Source organism: Embiotoca jacksoni, unplaced genomic scaffold, assembly GCF_022577435.1.
Source record: "Embiotoca jacksoni isolate LCO1_2020_lvr unplaced genomic scaffold, fEmbJac1.0.p SCAF_9, whole genome shotgun sequence".
NCBI classification, from domain to species: Eukaryota; Metazoa; Chordata; class Actinopteri; family Embiotocidae; genus Embiotoca; species Embiotoca jacksoni.
The window spans coordinates 5,985,844-6,001,453 of NW_027185447.1; the positions used below are offsets into that span (position 1 = coordinate 5,985,844).

Sequence of the window (15,610 nt, forward strand, 5' to 3'; positions counted from 1 at the left end):
GATGGGAACTTACTCTTTGTAGCTGCTTCAGCTTCTCTTCTCAGCTTCTCTGTTGTTTCCTTGAAGGCAGTTTACACTCAACACAGCACATTTTGTTTATGATGCAGAAACTGTGAACTTTTACCGAACACCAGACAGAAAGACGAGTACAAACATAAGCAGCTGGGATAAAATATGAACATTTAAATGTATGTGTCCCTGCCTCTCTCTATCTCTAAGGGGCGCTGAGCTGTTTGAGGCCAGAGTGAAGAAGGAAGTAGCTGCCAGACTGGAAATGGAGAAGAAATCTGTAGAGACACTGAAGAAACAGTAAGACACATACTGTAAAACAAGTAATGTATCCAGTTTACAGTGATGACTAACAGACTTCTGTCTCTCTATAGTTCCCATTTACCTTCTCATGAAAACAGTAATCAACTTCTTTCTACTCTTTTTATAGGATGGAGAAGATCAAATCTAAACAGAAGAGTCGACCTGCACCAGCAGACACAGCCGGACCTCCTGCTGTTCAGGAGGAGGTGACACTGGGTAACACAATCTTTTTTCTGTTTATAATGTTAGCAAGCAAAGCATGAGCAGGCATTCACAGTCACTATTCATGAAAACATAAATAGCACAAAGTCTGATGTTGTTATTAAATGCCTTCACGAAAGATCATCATTTTAAGTTAAAATAAATTTTAAAAAAAAGCTCATGGTAAGTATTAAAGTCCCAGTCCTTCATTTCTGTCTGTACAGATTTTGGCTATATATAAATGTATATTTCATAGGTGTGTTTTCATGATGCACTGGAGATGTGCTGGAGGCAATGGGACTTTACTCCAACAAAGGAGGAAAGTCACTAAATATCAGCAATAGATAAACAGAATGAATTGTGTTTTCCAGATGATGATGAAAAGGCAAAGAGAGATGCAGGAAAATGGTGGAAGCCCTGGGTGTCTAAGCCTGGAGGTGAGCAGCAACCTTATACAATGTACAACACAGTGGCGGACAAATGGTCAAACAAATAAATAAAGCAGTTGAATGGAAAGACTGACGATGCTATATCCTAACATTTAAATATGACTTTTATTTCTTTTCTTTCATTAGTCCTTCCTGTCAGACAGATAGTCTGGGTTGTATAATAAAACACTCGCAGCAAATATAGCCCTGTGTTTGTGGCTGCTGACCTGCAGTACTGAAGCAGCTTTGTAACAGATGCTTTGCTCAGAGGCTCAGCAGAATACAAAGTGATGTAGTTTTGACACTGCTCTTTATAACACAGTGGAAAACAATTGTGGCTACCACCTGTTTGAGAGCGACAGCGAAGATGAAGAGGAGGAAGTCACAGAGAAGAAAGAGGAGGAGGAACCACCGAAGAAGAAATCTGCTTTCCAGGTGAGAGCCGGAGTAAGACCTGAAACAAAACTAACAAATGAAAGAGATACATGCAGATATTTTATGTAGGCTTAGGGATAATAGTTCCTCCTTGAAAAGAGAACAAAGATTTTTTTTTTTATAGCTGTACAAATATGTTTGTTGAAACATGTGTATGTGTGTGTTTTTGCTGTCCCAGCTGGCCTACAACGCCTGGACCACCAGCTCTAAAACAGCTCTGAAGGATGTGAAGAAAGAGAAGAAGAAAATAAAGAAAGAGGAGAAGAAGAGGGCAAAGAGAGAGCTGCAGGAACAGCAGGGTGAGAAAACAGCATGTGATATTCACTGTGGAACATCATCTAATCCCACTCTGTAGTGAGTAATCATGCACATATAAGTTATAGGAAAGGATGTTTGGAAAAGGTTGTCTCAAAAAAGCAGCAGCATTTATCTGTTAGGATCAGTGGAAATCTTTTTGTTTGGTGCCTTCGTGTTCACCAAATTTTGTCAGAATCATGGAGCACGAGAGATTTAATGATGAAACCTCTTTTGCAGGTATTGATAGAGCAGACTCTAGTGAGGATGAACTGGATGAAAGCACTGTGGAGGAAGAGGAAAAAGGTAAACACACACACACAAAGAACCATTGGAGCTTTTTCACAAAAAAAAACCCTCAGAGAAAAGAGACATGTACTTCTGAACAACCTTCTTCTTGTCATTTGTTTCAATGTATACTAGAAACCAAGAAATGGCAAATCAAGTGCAGTGAAAACCTTCACTATAACTGACTATAACTGACTGCACCTATTTACTTGTCCTCTCCCTCCAGAAAACATCCTCCAGCGCATCATCAGCACCTTAAAGTTCAGCTGGGTGTTTGTTCAGTCTCTTCTTGAAGACTTGACGGAGGGTCTGAACTCCTTCTGTAAAGAAAACCTGAACATTTCCAAAGTGCTGCGCTTTGAGCGAGCATTACTCAACCAGCAGATGAAGAAGGTGAAATTAAGGGAAATAAACCTGAGACCTGTAATTAAAAAAACAACAACACCTTTAACACTTCAGCACGATATTTTAGACAGACAAATATATTCAATAAACATTTTTATGTTTGTACTTTTATATATTTTATTACCAAATGTATGTCAGTGATCAGTTTCATTGTCAAAGATTAAAATACATATTTGGTTGTTCCACAATGTGAAATTAACAATGTGCATTGAAGATTTCACAGTTAAATGCAACACAGAAAATGGCCCTGAAGGATTCTGCCTCAGAAAATGACCCAAATCTGTAGAAACAACAGTGTCTGTGTACGTTACTAAAAAAACTGCAGGATCTATATAATGTGTTAAAATACAGATAATCTCATCCTGTACCAGTACCCATTCCTTTAATGTATTTTATTAGTGGTATTACATGTACATGTACGCCAAAAAAACATTAATGAAAAATATTAATATAATTCTGCCAATATCAGGCAGCATTTCAAACTGGTAGTGATAAATGATTCATAGATCAGATGAAACCCAGACACAAATATATATTACAGTGTCTACTTCCCACAGGAAGTACTGTTTACAGTCCGCCATGGCTTCAGTTTCTTTGACCATGCTGCTTCTGCTTCTTCGGGTGTTTTTAACATTCTGTTTCTTCATCCCGTTCTGCAGGGCAAAGAGGTGAGTCAGGAGAGCGTCAAGCAGTTTTATGAAAACTGGATGTCCCGTCAGAACACACAGTCATCTCAGGACGACCTCGATGAGTCCCTGCCTAACCCGCCCTCCCCGCCCGCCTTCCCCTCCTCATGCCAGGCCTATACCAAGCTGAAGAACCAAGCCTCCAAAGTGTCCTGGGGCAGCAGCATTTCCAGGTGGGTTACTGGACACTGAGGAAATTAGTCCGCTGTGTTTTCATTTTCATCACTCCTTCTGCTGTACTTCTTCATCTGTATGTGCAGCAGTCACACTTAAATGTCTTCGAACTTCTCACCTCCTCTCTCCCTCCTGCTGACCGTTAGCTGTATGACAGATGAGACCATGCTGGGTTCCCGGCAGCCGACGCAGGAAGAGCTGGACGAGCCTCCGTCTGCCGCCGGTCTGCTCAGACGAAGGCTCCTGAAAGAGGCCAATGTCGACCTGACCTCCTTTGACACTGTTGAACTTTCACCAAGGTGAAGTAGAAGAGGGTATTAAAAACACCTTTTAGTCCAGTGCAACCCCAGTTTTAACTACGATCTCAATAAAAATAATCTCAAACTAAGAAACACCACCTCCCAAATTATTGCAGTATATATAATGACATTTAAATGTTCAGTTTTGCATTCAGATTAAGTTGCTTCTTTGCTGCATCCTGACGAGAAAAACAGAAAAACATTTTAGTATATGTTTTAATAATAAAAGCTAAAGGTCACAGCTTCAGTGGACTTGTTTAAATAGATTGATAATTGTGTGCATGCTTGTGCAGTACTCTTTCTCAGGATTGGTTGACATCATCCTCTGAGGGACATTTATATCCTGAAATGGAAACCATTGTCTCGTTTTGAATGTTTGCAGCTGTTTTGCAATCTTTAAAAAAAAAAAAAAAATTGTTGATCTTAATGTGCATTCCTACGTCATTTTAGTTGCTTTTGCATTTTTGTTTGCTTCCATTTGTTTCTATAATTACTTTCTTCACACAACATGTCACTGCCTGTCACTGAAACACATGATGATGATTCTCAAAGTTAAAGTATCTCTAACTTTAACCTTTTCTTTAAAAGCCGTGATGAAGATGTGCCTCAAAAAGACAACCCTGAACTGGAGGAGGATGATGAGAGGGACACAGAGGGTGAGAGGAAATGTGAGCATGAACAGGAGGAAGAGGAGAGGGAAGGACCAGATGAGGATCCTGAGATGGAGACAGATGAGCTGGATGAGGAACCAGAGCATAGAGACGAGAGTGAATGCACTAAATACCCAGAATGCACCTCACTGGATCTCAGGGAGAGTGATGGAGAGAAAAGTTTCGACCTCACAGAGTCTCCCAGACCGCTGAGTCAGGAAACGAGGAACCTCACTGCCAGTGAGCTGCTGCTCAACAAGTTAGTAAACACAAGGAACAGACTATTTGAGCAATTATTTATGTATTGCAAGACAGAGACATCACATCACATTTGCAACATCACATCATGACTTGTCCAGCTCTCTCTCTCTTGTTTTTTTCCTTCTCCCTCCATCCTCTTCTAAAGTATGTTTGAAAATGACGAGATCTCCGAGTCCGATAAGTTTTTCGTGATGTTGCCGAGGCCGCTGAAGCTGCTGTTTGCCCTCTACAACACCATGGTGTCCAAGTCGGAGATGCTGTGCTACTTTGTCATCATCCTCAACCACATTGTGTCGGCCTCGTTCCTCTCGCTCATCCTGCCCATCCTCATATTTCTGTGGGCCATGCTGTCCGTGCCCCGGCCAACCAAACGCTTCTGGATGACAGCTATCATCTACACAGAGGTAGTTACTGCAGCTTCATGTGGTGTGCTTAAAATCACATTTTCATTTTGGTGGTTTCATTGTGGTGTTGGTGTTCATTTCAGAACAAATGGACATCAGGGCTTCAATCAGTTTTGGTTTTATGTTTTATGAATAATTAATTCATCTTTTGCTCAGTTTAAACAGTGGCAAACAAAATCCAAATTAAACAAGGGGTTATTTTTATTTACCATAATACTAATAGACTGTTGACCATTCTGCATATCTTATACAAATATTTGGCAGTTCTTGTCCTCATATTTAAGTGATGCTGCATCAATCAAGTGGCAACCTGGTGAAAGACATAGCAACTCAATATTGTCAGAAAAAACCTTTTATTTAAGTTGATTTATTGATTTGCATTTAATTCTTGTTCTGAATATATAGTGAAACTGTCAAAAAAAGGTCCTTTTTTCTTCTTTCTCACAGTAAATATGAAAATTTGTTGTTGTTGATTTCATCGCTGCTTACAACATCAAAAGGTCACAAAAAGGCATCTAATCTAAGATGTTTCTAAATCAAACTACATGTTTATTAGTCGTTGTTAAAAAACACAGATGACAATGTTGTTTTTTTGATTAATGATCTTTTAAAGGAACCGGTGTGTACTAAAGGTTTGCCTGAGATTTTATGACTGAAATTTACATGGTTCAAGTTCATGTAATAGTGGTGGATCATAAACATTCTGCATAGATAAAATAATAGAACCAAGTAACCCTGTAAGGACTTAAGTTACCCTTAAATTGTGATAAATACTCCATGTTTCACCTGGCAAAGCATGTTATTTCAACCGTCTCTCCTCTGTTTGTCTCAGCTGACTGTTGTGGTGAAGTACTTTTTCCAGTTTGGTTTCTTCCCCTGGACCACCTCTGCCTACCGCGGCATCAACGCCGAGCGGCCCTTCGCTCTGCCCAACATCATCGGGGTGGAGAAGAAGGACGGTTATGTCCTCTTTGACCTCATTCAGCTGCTAGCTCTGTTCTTCCACCGATCTATTCTCAAGGTAATCATGAAAAAGTACCACTGTAATGTACCTGCGCTTTCAAATATACCCATTCGCCACTATGTATCTCATAGGAGATGTCAGCACTGTTGCCATGCAGAATGTTTTTTAACATATTGTCTGTGTCCATAACTTTTCAGTGCCACGGGCTGTGGGACAACAAGGAGGTTGAGATGCCGGATTTCTTCAAGAAGATGAAGAAGAAAGTGGACAAGAAGAAGATGATGGGAGGTGATAAAATGGGCAACAGAGAGAAAGCTCCACGTCGGCTGAAGTTCCTCCCCTTCCAGCCCTCCACCACCTCCATCTTCTGCAGACAAAGAAGAGGCGAGTCTGCAGAATCTGATGGTGAATATACAGATCTTTAACCTTTTCTTGCTGTTTAGCTTTTGTTCTTGTTTTGCTGATAGTTGCCAGATGTCTTTATCACCTGATGTGGCTAAAATGTATCCAGTGAACGTTTTTTTTTCTTTGTACTGGAGAGTTCAAATCTAAGAGGCAGCACAGCAAGAAAAAGAGGCATCAGCGACACAAGGCTCCGCTGACCAGGAAGCAGAGGATCAGACAGCAGATCGGCGAGAGGATGCTGCAAGCCAAAGCTGCCATCATAGAAGTGTGAGTTGTTTTCTTTTCTGGTTCCGATACAAAGCGGCAAAAAGGAGCTGCGGACTGCTGGTTTTGTATTTTATTTTAGCTTTTGGTTCCTAATAAAATGTTATGTGTGTGGTTTGTTAATAAGCGTGCACATACTGCTCTACAAGTGCACATCTACTCTGTGTGATTCTGACGCTGTCGTCTCATCTTTTCCTGCAGTGCCCTTCACATCTACTTACCTATAAGGCAGTTTTTCTATGACATCATCCACCCAGACTACAGTCCTGTGTGTGACGTCTACGCCCTCATGTTTCTCATCGATGTAGTCAACTTTATTGTGACCATATATGGATACTGGGCGTTTGGGGTAAACCAAGACTCTAAATACATATAAATATAACTTAATACAACATGCATTCACTCTTTAAATTCCTGTTATGTACAATGTGACACAGTGAGGATGATATTTTGTCTCTCCGTAGAAATACTCTGCAGTCACCGACATCACAGAGTCTCTGTCGGAAGACCAGGTTCCAGAGGCCTTTCTGGTCATGCTGCTCATGCAGTTCGGGACCATGATAGTGGACCGGGCTCTGTATCTGAAGAAGTCTCTGCTGGGAAAGTGTGTTTTCCAGGTGGTGCTGGTGTTCGGCATACACTTCTGGATGTTCTTCATTCTCCCCGGAGTCACAGAGAGGTTAGGGTTCATCAGCTAAATTTAATATCCGTCTCATTTGTTTGCAACTGTTGAATTAATTTGTGTTCATTCATTCATTTTGTTAAAACTATCATGATATGATGATTTTTTTTTTTTTTTAAACAACTCAAAACAGAACATTTCTAATTACCATTGTTCAAAATATGATGACATGAGTTCACAAATATTTAAAAATACTCTTAGATCCTTGCTGTAAAAGAAAAGCTTTATGAAAAAATATTTCTAAAAGTAACAAAGTAAAAGAAAGACCACGTTGGGTAAAAATCAATTAGTTTTATGACATTTTCCTTCATTGTCAAACATTGGAGTGTGTTTGGCTTCATCCTCATACCTTCTCCATCATCTTCCATTAAGTTTAAGGAGAGTAAACGAATCGAGCCTGTTCTGAAATATATTAAAAACGAAACCTCCCCAACCTCCAATTTTTTATTCCAGGTATTGAAATGTCTTTTTGTAGAATTAGAATTTTTCTGACTTCAGTATCTCTTCATATGAAAAAAGTTTGTGTAAAAACCGATATACATCACGAGAGTGAGCAGCAAAGTTTGATATCTGATGTGTCTTGGTTGGCTGCAGGAGGTTCAACAACAACCCAATTGCTCAGCTGTGGTACTTTGTAAAGTGCATCTACTTCGGCCTGTCGGCGTACCAGATCAAATGTGGCTACCCGAACCGCATCCTGGGCAACTTCCTCACTAAGAACTACAACTACCTGAACCTCTTCCTTTTCCAAGGGTACAAAAACTATTACTGCATTTAATAATGATCTCCAACATAAATGTGAATAAATGTTTTGTGTTTTTTTACGGTACCTTATAGAAAATAGAAAATGAAAACGGCTCCTGATGGTTCCGCTCCTGTTTTGCAGTTTCCGGATGGTTCCCTTCCTGACAGAGCTGAGGGCGGTGATGGATTGGGTTTGGACCGACACCACTCTGTCTCTCTCCAGCTGGATCTGTGTTGAAGATATCTATGCCAACATATTTATCCTCAAGTGCTGGAGGGAGTCGGAAAAAGTGAGTGAGAGCATTTAAGGTGCATTAACTTACAATGATAAAAAAAAAAAAAAAAAAAAAAAAAAAAGGTTTTTAAACAAGTTTTATATTAAATATATTTGCATATGTTTTGGTCAGATGTGATTCACACTTTGAAGGCATTGCTCTGGATGGGCATTTGTGATTGTTATATATATATATATATAGTTCGAGGGAATTTATTGGCAAAAGAAAAAACAAATTTTGACTTAGTGGCAGTGAGAAATCCAGTAATTTATTTGTAATTCTTCCAGAAATACCCCCACCTTCCAGGACAGAAGAAGAAGAAGGTAGTGAAATATGGGCTAGGAGGATTCATCATCTTTGCTCTCATCAGCATCATCTGGTTCCCGCTCCTCTTCATGTCATTGGTCCAGTCAGCAGCCGGAGTGACCAATCAGCCAGTGGACGTCTCCATCCAGCTCAGCATTGCAGGATACGAGGTCAGGGCGGATAAAAGTACAACACACTTTGTGTTAACTTTGATATTTCAACTTTTAGTGTTTGTGTGCCTGCATGCTAAAACACTGAAGCTAGCTGGTTGCTAATATTAATATAAAAATGCAGGCTTCTTTCTAAAGTGAAACAGCAAAGTATAAACTTACAAACGATAAAAAAATGCAGATGTGATGTCCTGTCCTGCGTTCGTCATGTTCATCATTTAACACAACAAACACGTTTTCTTTTGTCCCCAACCAGAAAATAAAGCAGCCACTTTATTTCAGTAGTATCATGGTTTAGTGACATTTTTCCTAACTGCGTTCAGGTCAGCATCTGTTTCTGCAATGGATGTTCTATCGTGAGGAGTTATATGTACTTATTCTCCAGTGTTTCTTTGTGTGTTTTCACAGCCTCTGTTCAGCATGAGTGCCCAAGAGCAGAACTTGGTTCCATACACAGAAGCTGGATTCAACAGACTCACCAAAGTTTATGCGACTCATCCAGTGAGACACTTTATTTTACTGTAAAAACAACAAAATCATCTAGATCTGAGACAAATATTTAATTCAACTGCTCGTCAATCTTTAAAAAGAACCACAGATTTATCATAAAAATAACTGTCTTAATCATAATCCTGGCTATGACCACAAGGAGGAGCACCTCTTATTCACTACCAACCGCTACCAGCACAACTCAGCAGAAAACTGCTTGGCCTACTTAATGTCCAAAGATACAATTGGCCTTTTGCCAAAATGTGACTTTCTATACTTTCTTACAACAAATTAAGTTAAAGATTATTACAATTAAATGAATATAATATTTAAGTATGTACAGTATACTTGCAAGTATAAACAATATAAATTATCCAGATGTCTTCCACAGATCTGATTTGGACCACTTTAACTCATTAAGATGTGCATTTCATATCACCTCCATGATATATGAACACAAGTTTGCTGACAGAAATATTGTTAGTTATCTCATGACTTGTGGAGTCATAACTGCCCTAATATCAAACATGTTAAGTGTCTCTTTAGAACACTGCAGTGCATTTAGTGAGGATATATCATCCTATACTCTCTCTTTCTCTCTTCCAGTCTGCCATGCAGTTCATAATGAACTATGTAGCGGACGACATTGTTGTTGCTAAGATCAAGAGTGATGCCAGTCTGCTGTGGAGCATCAGCCCGGCCAGTCGAACGGCCATGATACAGGAGCTCAGCAACTCCTCTTACATATACATGACTTTACGCTGGACGCTGCTCAGGTCAGTCTGAACTGTGTGCGTGCGTGCGTGCGTGCGTGCGTGTGTGTGTGTGTGTGTGTGTGTGTGTGTGTGTGTGTGTGTGTGTGTGTGTGTGTGTGTGTGTGTGTGTGTGTGTGTGTGCGCGCGTGTGCGCATGCGCGTGTATTTAACATACAAATTCCCAGAACAGGTTCTTCTCTTCTTTTTATTCTGCTTTGTGTTTTGATCAATTTGTTGAACCAAAGAAAGGAAAACAAATTTTCTTCAAAGTACTTTTACTAATAAAGATACAGATTAAAATACAGATAAATAGTTAATGTGTGAACGGATATGAACAGTTGTACATGGAGTCTACATACTGTGTATGAATGTGTGTATATGTGTATAATACTGTCACACTCATCTCATGGAGTTTCAGATATGTAGAAATCCTGCTCCTACTATACAATCCTCGTCACTGTTGCCACAGAAACAAAGTTTATTTTTGTCAATAATCTTTATATGAATCTCTGTTCAGTAACTGCATTTTGAAATCATTTGGCAGCTCTTTGCATCGAAGCACACTACACTGAACAAACTTCGGCGCATGTGACATGCTCCCTCCTTCTCTCCTCAGGAACGCGTCCATATCGATGAATGCAGAGACGGTGGGAGAACACACGGTGAAGTTTGAGGACAAGGCCTTGAGGGAAGCGATCGTCCAAATGCTGAAAGGCAACAGCAGCAAGCCTGTGTGAGTGTCAGTCGATATATATATATTATATATATATATATATATAATATATATATATAAACAAACGTGCTAGAAAGGGCTTCAGTTAAGATCAACTCATGTATACACAAATTGTTGTGAGCCCAGCTGCAGCTCATCTGTCTGGCTATGCTGGGTGAAGCAGTTACGGCTCGATCTTTGGCTGCATTTATGCCGCTATTGATTTGTCTAGCTGTACTGTAACTATTTCAACCTGCAGTGCTTCTATGAAACATGTGTTACTATTACAGCACAGAAAGGTCAAAGTGTTGTAACTGCACCGACCTGCACTGGTCACATTCAGTGGTTTTCTACTAAATGAATCTAGTCTTGTATTATATCCTAATACAGCTCAGACCTTTTCCATAGATCACAGGGAAAGACATTTTATTGAAAGGGAATATAAAACTTAATGTGAGGATACACAGACATAGTCTCCCACCTAAAAAAATTTTTAATAAATGGTGTTGAACAAACCTTTTCTGTCCTGCAGGATCATTCATTCTCTGCTGCCAAAGTTCCTCAGGGGTCCCAAAGGACCAGAGTCCAAAATGGCAACCAGGATGAGCGTAGGTTAGTTACTGTTTATTATACTGTACACCGACCGTATTGTAGATTATTTTTCTATTTAACTGTATTTTACTTATAATATCCAAAGGAATCCATCTTTGTTTAAAGGCTTCAGTGAGTTCTGGGATGTAGAAATGATCAGCTGATCAAAGTGATCAGCCCTTTTCCTCTCATTACTGTGTAAAACACTCTGATTTAACCGCAGCATGTCTTCCCTCAGAGTGGTCGGACCGCCCAGACCTCCAGGCGCTAGCTTTCTTCAGGCCCATGTCAATCAAACTTCAGCAGGTCAACGGGACGTCAGATGATGAGGCAGGCCAGTGGTGGGTGGTGGAGGAGTGCTCGCCAGTTCTCACCTTCGAGCACAAGTGTCACAGCATCGAGATCGTGGTGATCAGTGATAAAGTCAGCCCCGCCAGTCTGGGCTTCCTGGCTGGACACGGGTAGGTGACAAGACCTGCACTTTGTGAGGAAATCATTCTTCTCATGAGTGTGTCATTTAAACACTACCCGCAAGTACAGTGAAAAGTGTTCAGACTGGTGTGCATGCTGTCGTTCACTACTGTGGTTTGCAGTGGCCGAACTTTAGATTTTAAACATTCAACTGTAAAACTGGAGAGCTGTTGATACTCTTCTAGACGTCAGTGGATTATTGTAGTTACTGTTTTTATATTTGGAAAGACATTTATCTTTTGAGGTTTTAATGTGACTTTCTTTGAACATTTCAAACGGATGCTTTTGAGAGCATTGTAGTGATCTCTTATGTGTTCACATTAAGTAAAAAAAGAAACAAAAAACTGGAGATTGTCTCACTGCAGGGAAATTGTCATATCTCCCTTAGAGACTTATTTGACCTTGTATACTCTTTCTTCACCGCAGTATTGTAGGCCTCTACATGTCAGTGGTGCTGGTCATCGGGAAGTTTGTCAGGGAATTCTTCAACGGGATCTCCCGGTCCATCATGTTCGAGGAGCTACCGTGCGTGGACAGAGTCCTGAAGCTCTGCACTGACATTTTTGTGGTCCGGGAGACGGGAGAGATGGAGCTGGAGGAGACGCTGTTTGAGAAACTCATCTTCCTCTACCGATCGCCGGAGACCATGATCAAGATGACCAGAGAGAAGAAAGACAGCTAAGGGCTTAGTGACATGTCAAGGTGTCCACAGAGAACTCCTGTCACTCTAAAAGGATGTATTCACGCAAATAAAACACAAATGGAGCAGGATGGACTTCTGATTAGAGAATGAATTAGTTGTAATCATGAACCATGCTGAAGGGCCCCTGATTAGGATTTTAAAACCCTCTTAGACAGACACTAATCTTGACCTTGACCTTCATGCACAAGGCAAGCAGAGAACATTTCATACTTTGTTCAGTAAATCATTGCTGATATAAAATAAGTCTGTTTTAGTTTAGTTAAGTTAGTATTAATGCTAAAACATGACCTTGCTTTCCCTGATTGGATTAGGAACTGATTAGGCTTAGGTAGATACATCATTACTGAAGGATTCATTTTCCTGATGTGTCAGTTAAAAGACATTTCAACAACAAAACAGCAAAATGAAAATTAATTTCTTTAAAAGCCCATATACAGACAAATCCTTTTAACAGTAACATGTTACAATAGTTCGAGACATTTGACCATGACACCATTTAATCTAAACTGTGGTTAAATGAGTTGATATTGGCTATATTTATTTAATGAATTTTCACCCCACTGGGCAATGCATGCATTTCTAATGGTTTTTCATTCAGGTTCTTACTGTTGTAAAATAGACATCTCATTCTTAGAATGTTATTGGATAATAAATCATTGATATAATCATGGATCAGCACACAACACACACCTCTGTAAATACCATGTGACTATGTAGACTACCGCATCAATTTATTTATATCAAAATAAAAGTTGTTGGACAAAACTATGTCAGAGTCTCATTCTGCAGTACTATAAATACTATATTCACCAACAAGGCAATAACACAAGGAAACAGAATATATTTCCGATATCCATCTTTAATTACAAATCAAAGGGAAAACAAATGCAGTATTATTCAGGTCCCCAGTCTTTAACACAACATCACGATGTTATCCAGCATTTCTTTCCTTCTCCATGTTGTGTGGGACAGGACGGTGACAGGACATCACAACCCCAGGAAAAATTATCTCCATCACGGTCTCAACATCCTGAAGAGAAAACAGAGCAGAAGGATACAAACATCACTGAACATATCCACATGAACATTAATTTAGCTACTTTCATGTTTTGTTACATCCACCAGGTGACGACACCAACAGATACAGAAACTAACAAACAGTAAGTGTTACTCTGCTTTTTAAAAATTACACTTTTTCATAAAAAAAAAAAAAGGATGACTTTATAAAATTTTAGGAGTTTCCCCTGATGAAAAAAACATTTGCATTTTATTCCAGGAGAATTAGTCTAATTTGTAAAGATTAGAAATCTGGTTTTAGTGCTGACCTCACCTCCCGTAGACACAGACAGTTGATACTATTTTGGTTCAGAAAGTCTTGTTCGATGACAAACAACAACTCTAACATCTATGATTTTTATCCAAGTTCAGTAAATAGTAAATCACTTAGTCTAAACAGACCTGGAGAAGATGACTATTTACCAAAGTCTCCTTTGAGTGTACAAACTTTCATTCACCTACAGCATGTATTCATTCATTCATTTAACAAATCAGACCTTTACAACTGGAGGAAAAAAAACACAGCCAGCACCTGATGAAAGGCAATTAATTAATTTAAGAACCATGTCAAAATGTTTTGGTCATTTCAAATTAAGATTACTTTATATTTGCATTCCAGATAGTATTTTATTATTATTATTATTGACAGGTGGAGTTACTTTGCTGAAGATTTAAAAAAAAAAAAAAATTTAGGAACACCTTCAGGAATCTGAGGCATTATGTATAACTGTATATTGTTATATAACAAACAAACTCGCATACCAAGTAGTTCCTCCAATATGGTGCTTAACTATCTTTGTGTAACAGTAATTATAACCCAATATATCAACACAGCAGTCTAAAGGGGGCCATCCAGCATGATAAATAATGTCCCTCTGACTCTCTGTTTGATCAACTCTTGTCCCAGCCCTGTGAGGCTGAAGTGAAAGCCTCCTCACGTCTTCCTCTCCTTGGTCGTACACGCTGCCAGGGGGGCATTACTCGTGACCAGAGGATGAAAGCTGTTTGAGGAACTCACATGCTGTTTTGGGCTTGAGGACTTTGACGCTGGCTTCTGCGGCCTTTACTGCTTCGGTTTTGAACTGCGGCTTGAGCGCAGCGCGCACCGCTCCGGCGCAGACAGCAGAGAAGCGGATGTAGCTGCGGGAAGGACACACTTGTTATAGCCGCATGCTAAAGAACAAGCAGCACTGACAATGATTACACTGGAAAAGACAAGCACAGCCACTTCTTTAATAATAACATTATTAGAAAGGTTCCCATATTGTGCAGTTATTGTCTAACCGTTAAGTTAAATACATGTGCTGGAAAACCTAAAAGGAAGCCAACTAGCTATGTAGCTCTGGGAAGGATTGAATGACAAGGACATCACAAACACTTGGGAGAGGATTCAGTTATTATAACAAATCCTGACGCAAATGATACAGTCAACATTTAACACAATGCCTTCTCTGTAAGTACATATTTATCTAGATTTTGTTACCTCAGGCCTGCCTGTCTCCAGTACGCAACCATCTTGACTGTGTTGTAGCTTCAAGGACAGTGCGGGCGTGTACGTGATGACGACATTTGAGAGACGCTCAGTATTTTCCCCACCCAATAAGAACGACGCTTGTTCATGATTGACAGCTAGGCGGTAACTTGCCCCGCCCCCGAAGGAACAGCGCGACCTCTCAAAAATGCAGACAAACTGCTGTGAATCACAATCCTGCGGATGACCGGGATATTTATTGAGCCCATTCAAACACAACGAAGGCTGACTAAAGTGCCACACATTCAAACAATCAGATCGATTTTAACGGGAGAGGAAATAAGCAAATAAAAACACAATTAAATGAAAAAAAAACTAAACTAAACTAAAGCAGACACATGAGGATGTACAAGATTTGAACACTGGTTGAAAACGTGATCAGTGAAACAGGGCTGCCCCATTCAAGCATTTATTCACAAACAACAACAACATTTTGAAATGAATACTGCATAGTTCTCCTATACTTAGGGGGAATTTGGTTGTTTGACTTGGAGTGATGCTGCTGATAATATTAATGTCCTGTAGGTATTTATTCGGTTGGATTATCGGGTGTGTGAAGCCAACCCCCTAAAAATCCCGCTTTTGGTAAATTTGGATTTACTTTGAAGTAGATTTAGATATTATTTTGTTAATTTACTGGGTTAGTATTACAGCT

General features: G+C 39.7%; 2 protein-coding genes across 2 annotated transcripts in view; one reads left to right on the forward strand and one right to left on the reverse strand.

Moving 5' to 3' along the window:
• Window positions 1-12,436, forward strand: part of LOC138192817 (piezo-type mechanosensitive ion channel component 2) — a 34,461-nt gene extending 22,025 nt beyond the window's left edge. The window contains exons 32-57 of the mRNA XM_069140496.1: window positions 220-309; window positions 440-528; window positions 885-950; window positions 1,264-1,376; window positions 1,555-1,675; window positions 1,911-1,976; window positions 2,185-2,351; window positions 3,023-3,222; window positions 3,370-3,435; window positions 3,765-3,777; window positions 4,157-4,431; window positions 4,579-4,837; window positions 5,670-5,858; window positions 5,999-6,206; window positions 6,341-6,473; window positions 6,672-6,819; window positions 6,935-7,149; window positions 7,747-7,905; window positions 8,039-8,186; window positions 8,459-8,647; window positions 9,056-9,148; window positions 9,743-9,912; window positions 10,508-10,624; window positions 11,136-11,215; window positions 11,433-11,655; window positions 12,092-12,436. Coding sequence (XP_068996597.1) covers window positions 220-309; window positions 440-528; window positions 885-950; window positions 1,264-1,376; window positions 1,555-1,675; window positions 1,911-1,976; window positions 2,185-2,351; window positions 3,023-3,222; window positions 3,370-3,435; window positions 3,765-3,777; window positions 4,157-4,431; window positions 4,579-4,837; window positions 5,670-5,858; window positions 5,999-6,206; window positions 6,341-6,473; window positions 6,672-6,819; window positions 6,935-7,149; window positions 7,747-7,905; window positions 8,039-8,186; window positions 8,459-8,647; window positions 9,056-9,148; window positions 9,743-9,912; window positions 10,508-10,624; window positions 11,136-11,215; window positions 11,433-11,655; window positions 12,092-12,347 — 3,853 coding nt within the window. The 3' untranslated portion in view covers window positions 12,348-12,436. The remainder of the gene's footprint in view (window positions 1-219; window positions 310-439; window positions 529-884; window positions 951-1,263; window positions 1,377-1,554; window positions 1,676-1,910; window positions 1,977-2,184; window positions 2,352-3,022; window positions 3,223-3,369; window positions 3,436-3,764; window positions 3,778-4,156; window positions 4,432-4,578; window positions 4,838-5,669; window positions 5,859-5,998; window positions 6,207-6,340; window positions 6,474-6,671; window positions 6,820-6,934; window positions 7,150-7,746; window positions 7,906-8,038; window positions 8,187-8,458; window positions 8,648-9,055; window positions 9,149-9,742; window positions 9,913-10,507; window positions 10,625-11,135; window positions 11,216-11,432; window positions 11,656-12,091) is intronic.
• Window positions 12,437-13,207: 771 nt separating this feature from the next.
• On the reverse strand, window positions 13,208-15,001 carry atp5f1e (ATP synthase F1 subunit epsilon). The gene is made up of 3 exons (XM_069140933.1): window positions 14,908-15,001; window positions 14,443-14,564; window positions 13,208-13,398 (listed from the first exon to the last, which is right to left on the reverse strand). Coding segments are annotated over exons 1-3 (156 nt in total). The 5' UTR covers window positions 14,940-15,001; the 3' UTR covers window positions 13,208-13,396.
• Between the last annotated feature and the right edge of the window lie 609 nt (window positions 15,002-15,610).